The 6,988-nt window shown below is 44.8% G+C and overlaps 1 protein-coding gene across 1 annotated transcript; it reads right to left on the bottom strand.

Moving 5' to 3' along the window:
- Positions 1-617: 617 nt before the first annotated feature.
- Positions 618-5,898, bottom strand: TSLP (thymic stromal lymphopoietin). The gene is made up of 5 exons (XM_047076679.1): positions 5,872-5,898; positions 5,253-5,462; positions 4,319-4,363; positions 3,342-3,476; positions 618-1,405 (listed from the first exon to the last, which is right to left on the bottom strand). Exons 1-5 carry the CDS (start codon positions 5,896-5,898, stop codon positions 1,289-1,291), a joined length of 534 nt encoding a protein of 177 aa, XP_046932635.1. The 3' UTR covers positions 618-1,288.
- Positions 5,899-6,988: the final 1,090 nt, after the last annotated feature.

Here is a 6,988-nt window from a genome sequence, read left to right as displayed (position 1 = left end):
GTGAGTGACAGAGTGCCTGTGGCTTTACCTGTCAGCAGGCATTCAAGAATAGGAAAATGGATGATTTGACATTGTTTACCTTTTTCTCCACTGTCTTCCAGGTGTGGGGGAAATTCAACAGGGGAAAGAAGGACTAGAGACATAGCTTGAGAAAAAGATAATCGGAATGCACCCTGAAGCCACCTATCCCCAAATATTCTCTCCATAGGTAGGGCCAAGCTACAAAGCAAGAGGGGGCATAGCCAGTGGGCTCCAAGAATGAGGGGACATAATGAACTAAAGAAATGAAGATCTTTGAAGTTTTCATCACACACACACAAAATCTATAACTATGTATGTTGATAGATACTAACCAGACTTATTGTGATGATCATTTTGCAATATATACAAATACCAAAGCATTATGTTGTACATCTGAAATGAATATGTCAGTTATACTGATAAAAAAATAAATTTTTAATGAATTAAAAAATTAAGGCTAGAGTTCAAAAAAAAACTGAAGAAAAGTGATGCACCTCAGTCTACTAACCACATTAAAAAGACCATTCATAAGAAGCTAATTTGAGAATCGTTTTATTAAGAAATATATTGTGTCAATTACAAAGCAATATGTACATTTTAAAAAGTGCTTACAAATAAATAAAAAATATATTCCATAAATTTAAAAAAATATATATTTTAGCTTTAATAAAGGCAATTCAGGACCTGGTTGCATATACATCACTCTTGTCAGATAATTTTTAAAACTTGATGTATAATACTTGCACAATATTTTACTTGGACATTCTTTCAGATTGCTTCATTATGTGTACAACTTTTTGTGCACACGTTTTGCTTTTATATTCTTTTGTACATTTTTAGCATGAGAACACAGTAAGTATCAGTATACATAGACGAAACATCTGCCTTTTAAACAGAGGTTTACATGCTCTTGAGTTCAACCTTTTCCTTTCTCAGCCTTCTCTTTTTCCTTCTGCTGCATGTTTAGATTCTCCCCTTGAAGTAAGGCTTATGTAGTTCCAGCAGAGAATTACCGCACAGGGCCAGTGGCCCAGGCATCACTGCTATGGCAGTTTCCCCCTACATTTGAGGGGTAGTGTTTCCCCTGCATTATAAAACCACATCACACAATAAAAGCTTACAAAAACAAGAAACCCTTCTGTAATTAAAAAAATAACTATTGGTGATCTTTTAAGTGTCACAGTTAGAGTTAACATTACATCTCCTTAATAAAGATGATTTATTTTGTTGGGGTGAAATACAGCCTGAAGGAAGGTGTATTTTGTTTCTATGAAATGCGACTGAATCGACGCCACAATTCCATTAAGTGTGAGACTTGTTCCCGGCATTTATTTGTTGTAACTTGTCTTTTCTTTCTTTTCTTCTTTGCCTGGGTATTATTTATCTGTGGAATAGGAGAATCAATCGTCAAGACTGTCACAATCGTTAACAACCACTGAGTGGCAGGGTCTTCTTTATGCAAATCCATCTCTGTGTGTCTCCCAAACATCTGCTTACATGTGCTCCTATGTGTTTTCTCCTAGAGGAATGCCCTCCCTCCTCTCCACCCACCTACTCTTGCTTCAACGCCAAGCACCACCTCTTTACAAGCCCTCTGCTCATTGCTCAAACTTTTCTTTTGGAAACTCTTCTAGTGCTTCAGAGTGTATTTCATTTAACTTGTCTCTCACATGCTGGTTTTATTATTGCATCATGGGTATTCCCCGTGGTGCTGACAACAATGTCTTTTACGTAGGAAACGCTGAATATTTATTGAATGACTAAATAAATGATTAAGTTGGTGGTTTCATGATGTCCCTGACAAGACCATACATTCTTCAAGAACAGAGCTTATGCCTCTTTACAGATGTAATTCAGTAAACCTCTTATTTGGACCCAAAGTGCTGCTGCTTTCTGTCCCTCCTGCCACCGAAGTGTGCCACAGACTAAAAAGGAATCTAAACTTAAAAAAAAAAAAAAGATTGTGATAATCTTTCTGTGTATTCTTTCACCTGAATTACTCTTGAATAGTGACAGACTAGGCCTTCTGGACATGCAATATTCAGATCAATAAAATTCATCAGGTTACTAAGCAAAAATCTTACTCTAAAATCTACTGAATCTAAAATACTGGTCTTAGGCTCTCCCTTTGGGCTTGGGAGGGGGCTGAAATAAATTACTCAGACTTTCTCTTTCTCGCATGCTGTCTAGAACTTGATCTAGACTGTCTTCTATGCTCTTCTTATATGGATGAATGTCACTGTGGCTATCTGTAGATTTGCCAGCGTCTCCTTGACGGAAGCCATAGAGCCAAACAGGTTTTTCACATGGCTGTGTGGTATTGAGCATTCAACTCTATGGATGTCCATATGGATGGACCATATGGCTCAATCTTTAATCCCTAAAAATGTGACGGCCTTGGCCACACAGTGTGCAGACTGAGAAAGTTCACAGCAATCATACACATCTGCACTTGTCTCTCTTTTGTCGTTTTTAAATTTGTCATCAGGAAGATAAATGCCCTGCTTTACTTGCATTATTTATTGAATACTCTATAAATACTTCATAAAAACGTCAATATTTATTGAATACTTGTCATTTGCCAGGCGCTATTCTAAGTACTTTCACATCTATTGACTCATTTAATCCTCATAAACACTCTATATGGGACTCGCTAATGTGACTCTCATTTTGCACATGAAACTGACCACAGAGAGGCTAGAAGTTATGTCAAAATAGAAGTTTTGGGACTAGGATCCAAAGTCAGGAAAGCCTGTCTTCCAGACTTCCTGCTCCTAACTCTGCACTACTGTTTCTATTTAAAGTTACACATCCATTCAAATGCACGTAACTGCATATGCAAAAATGCACTATGTAAAGAGAGCTATACAAGCAATTAAGCAAATGTCGGGTAGAGATTTAATGTATAATTTAAAATTTTATGAAAGAAACACACATTATTTAGTGCGAAGCCCAAACAATGCTGCTCAAATTTAGGATAAGAATCTCGTAAGGAGTCAATGCACAGGGATTGTGATTTTTAAGGTCTAGGTTGGGTCCCTGGGAATTGGCATTTTGGATAATTACTCTCCCATGTTCGGGCAACCAGGATATAGGCTCACTGATCTTATCCTGAAACACTGCCTAAGGTTTAGAACTATAATTGGGCCAAAATAATCAGAACCCTAGAAATAGATGGGTTTGGGGACCCTGTGTGTACTGAGTCTACAGCTGTTACAGGCTCCTTTGCTCTTCAGGAGATAGGACCTGAATAAAAATCGTAATGACTTCTGCAACAGAGTGCCACTTCAAGGTTAATTCCAAGGCTTTAGAAAGCTTACCTGCGTTCCTGAGTAGCCTGGGCACTGGAGAGTGAGCGTAGCGTTAGTTCTTATCGCAAAGATTTCCTTGGCCAGTGTCGTGCAGCCGTGGGTGGGATAGAAGGTAATGAGGTCGATTTTAGCGAGGCAATCTGGCTGCTCACGGGCGGCAAGGTTTACGAGAAACGGGGGAAACACCGGGGAAAACGCCAGGAAAAACAAACAACGGAAAGAGACAAAAAAAGAGAGTCCATAAGAAACGAGTGAAGATTCGGGGCGGGGGGGGGGGGGGGAGAGGTGGGGGAGGGGAGCGGGAGACTTCACAGACGCGCTAAGAGGGGGAGGAAGAGATCTCGGCGGAAGAAGAGAGAGAGAGAGAGAGAGAGAGAGAAAGGGAGAGAGAGGGAGGGAGGGGAGAGAGAGAGGGAGAAAGGGAGACAGAGGGGGCGGGAGAGGGAGAGGGAGAGGGAGAGGGGGAGAGAGAGAGAGAGAGAGAGAGAGAGAGAGAGAGAGAGAGAGAGAGAACCCACGTACGGAGGAGGAACCAGGGGCGTTGCGAGCATGCCAGCCGCGCTGGAGGAGAAAGGACGCGCGCCGGTGCTGGCTCCGCCCCAGTCTCGCCGCCCTGACTGCGGCCGAGAGGCGGGGCGCGCCCCGCAGAGGCTCTGCACCCTGGGAGAGGTGTCCCTGACGTCGTTGCCTGGTCACTATTCCAGACTTGCTTTTCCCGCCGGGGGCCTGGGTTGGGGGAGAGGGGACTCTCCCGGAATCCCACTGGCTCCCAGGAGAGACTTCCTCTCCCTAAACTGGAACAGAAGTAGCGTCCCAAGCAGGGCACTGGCCCGGAGGTTTCTGGCAGCCCAGGCGTCCCTACTCGGTCAGCGTCGCCTGGGAGCCCAGCCACCACCGCCTGCGGTTCTACGCGCCGCAGGTTACCCTCTCTCAGGAATGCCAGGTGTGTCTCTGGAGAAAGCCAGCAGTGCACAGCACCCACTCACCGGGTCTTCACAGTAGATGTAGTTGTTGAATTCGGTGGTCTTGACCTGGAAGAAAGAAGAAAAAAAAAAAAAAAGACAATAAGTAAAGCCTTAGTTCACAAGGGAAATCATTCCCCCCCCTCCCACGCCCCCATTGCTCCCAGGTTTTAAAGATGCTCTGAAAGCAGTTTCCACTTAGGCACTTGCTTCCTGCGCATCTAGCTGTTCTTACCATTGACAAGGTAGTGAAACACGTGGAATTCAGATAGTACCTGCTAGTGTTTGAAACCGGATATTAAAGGATCCTGGTCCTAGAGAGAGACACCCCCCCCTCCCCGGCACCAAACTGGGCATACTTGTACATAAAACTACACAAGTGAGCAATAATGCCATCTTTCAAAAGCCCACATCGGCCTTGTAACCATTCATGCATTTCACACCTGCATACTCTATCCAGAAATTAGAATAATCAGGAAAATAATGTTACTACTGTATATTAAAAGCCTAAAGCGCACCTTATCCCATAATGGCATTCTAAGGCTTCTAGAACACTAGAAAGACCTGCAGTGCACATTTCCCAGGGCTGTCCTCTCTGGTTAGGGCTTAGCTCACAAGAATTCCCTATTTTTTACTCCCCTTTCTCTCTCAAGCCCTTACCCACTTTTCTTTTTTACTGCACTGGTAGAGCAGCACTTCAGCAGAGGATAGACACCTTGATAGATATATATTATCCATCAATATCTGCTCCTCATCAGCATCTGCACACTTAATGTGTGCCAATTTCTAGGTAGAGGCTAGTATATTTAAGTATCACTTGTAAGAAAGTCTGACAAAATGCTGGGCCATGATTTTTTTCCAAATCATGTTTCTTTCCTTAAAAATTAAATTGTAGTTTGCATGTGTGTATGCCTATTCTTTTGATGAAAAAAAATATTTTTAATGTTTCTTCACTTACCCCATTCATGTATTTATTCAGGGCTTGATAAATGACTTCCTGATACTTCTTTCTAATCTTCTCAAAGTCACAGTCAGTGAAATTGTAGGTTAGCACCAGCCCTACCAGTTGTAAGATGAAGATCTTCCTGAAAAAAACTGACAGAACAAATAATAAGGCATCAGGCAATATACTTGGAAACTCAATTCCACGCCTGTTTCCCACTAAAGTCTTTCCACCCACACCGAATTGCCTCTAGATCTGCAAGGCCTGCCTTAGGGGCACATGCCCAGGCACCAGTCTTTGTCTCTCATTCCCAGTGCACATGAAGCCCATATTCACCCATGCTGTTGCCTTAAGTTGGAGTCTCCCTGATGCTCCAGAGCTTTCTGGCTCCACATATATAACACCTAAACGCCTACGGGCTCTTTTCTCCTAGACCAATGATTTTCCTTGATGTCATTCTCTTCCTTCATAGAATTCTGAATTGGTTACATGAAAGAAAAAATAGAACTAGCCAAATCTATGGAATTTTCACATTGGTAAAAAACCATCAGGAATTTCCCTCACCTTCCTCCTTTTATCTTTGCCCTAAACCCTTGATATGTGCCAGAAGGTGCTTTAAGAAACAGATACCTACCTCTTTCTCCTGCAGGGCCATTTCCATGACCAAGCCCCTTTCTTGTTAGAAAAAAAATATCCCCAAACGGCAGCCACTCTAAGGACTAGGTACCAATGCTCACTCATGCTGTACACTCTTGAGTATTTCTTTTGGCCGTTTTCAAGTAGTACTTTCTTTCGTCTGTGGCAACTAAAGAAACTCATGTGCTTACTTAATGGGATGCTTTGGAGGGTGGGTGCAGCTTCAGGCTTCTCTTCCATGGGAAGGCACTGAAGTGCAATGGTGACTAGAACCTTAAGCTCAGGGCCGATTCGAAGTTGACATGAATGGGAAACGATCTGATGGGGCTCGCCCTCAAAACACTTACTTTTCAAAACTCCCTTATCAATTTCAGGTAAGAAGCGTCTACTCTTGGGTGACTGGGGGCACCTCAGGGGCTCCGGTCTTCTCTAGCATGTTCTAGTCAAAAACTCTTGAAACCACAGAATCCAACTCCCCTCCACCTTCACAGCCCCACTCTAAAGGCCAGCGTAAAGACGCCGACACCGGACCAGCGGGACCCAACTGCGTCGCGCGATGTGCCGCGGTGCGCACCGGCGGAAGGTGCTGTCCAACGCGCGGGTCTCGCGAAGGCGCGCAAGATTCGTGCGCCCCGTGCGTCCTAGGCGCTTAGCCCCACGCCTGCGCAGCCTAGCAACTTCGGGCACCTGGGGCTTGAACACCCTCAAGGGTGGAGGGCTCGGGTTTGTACTTGCAAGCCCTCCTTCATCCGGAAAAGTTTAAGCGCAGCCAAATGATTCGGGGACAGCTCCCGAGAGGATGCCTCGCCGCCTTCTCGGCTGTGGCCACGCCAACCAAGGACTGAAGGGACGGAATGCCGGCACTCATTGGGCTTCTGGGGGATGAACCCCACTCCACCCAAGCTTGGCTCGTGCCGCCCGGGGCTCTCCAGACACCCAGCTCCCCTCTTCCTCCCTTTACCCCCACCCCTTGCGTGTCAGAGCCTGCAAAGCCCTGGTCCTTGGGAAGTTCCTAGGAATCACCGCCAAAGCAGACGAGGCAGGGCGCCCCACGTGAGTCCTAGCAAAGGTCACAGGCCGAGCGGTGCCTGGGAAGAACAGCAGGGGGTGGCGAG

This window comes from Lynx rufus, unplaced genomic scaffold (assembly GCF_022079265.1).
Source record: "Lynx rufus isolate CCGP_SWC_20201006 ecotype Redwood Valley unplaced genomic scaffold, mLynRuf1.p SCAF_1, whole genome shotgun sequence".
In the NCBI taxonomy this organism is placed as follows: Eukaryota; Metazoa; Chordata; class Mammalia; order Carnivora; family Felidae; genus Lynx; species Lynx rufus.
Note: the sequence above shows the minus strand (reverse complement) of the source record. Positions and strands in the feature narration are given on the sequence as shown.

Excerpts from the sequence above, each read along its gene's own strand:
- TSLP (XM_047076679.1), bottom strand. The coding sequence starts at position 5,898 with ATGGAAATGGCCCTGCAGGAGAAAGAG. Across the intron at positions 5,463-5,871 it reads TGGCCCTGCAGGAGAAAGAG|ACTTTAGTGGGAAACAGGCG; the intron begins GTAGGTATCTGT and ends GTGGGTGGAAAG. Across the intron at positions 1,406-3,341 it reads CAGGCTACTCAGGAACGCAG|ATAAATAATACCCAGGCAAA; the intron begins GTAAGCTTTCTA and ends CCTATTCCACAG.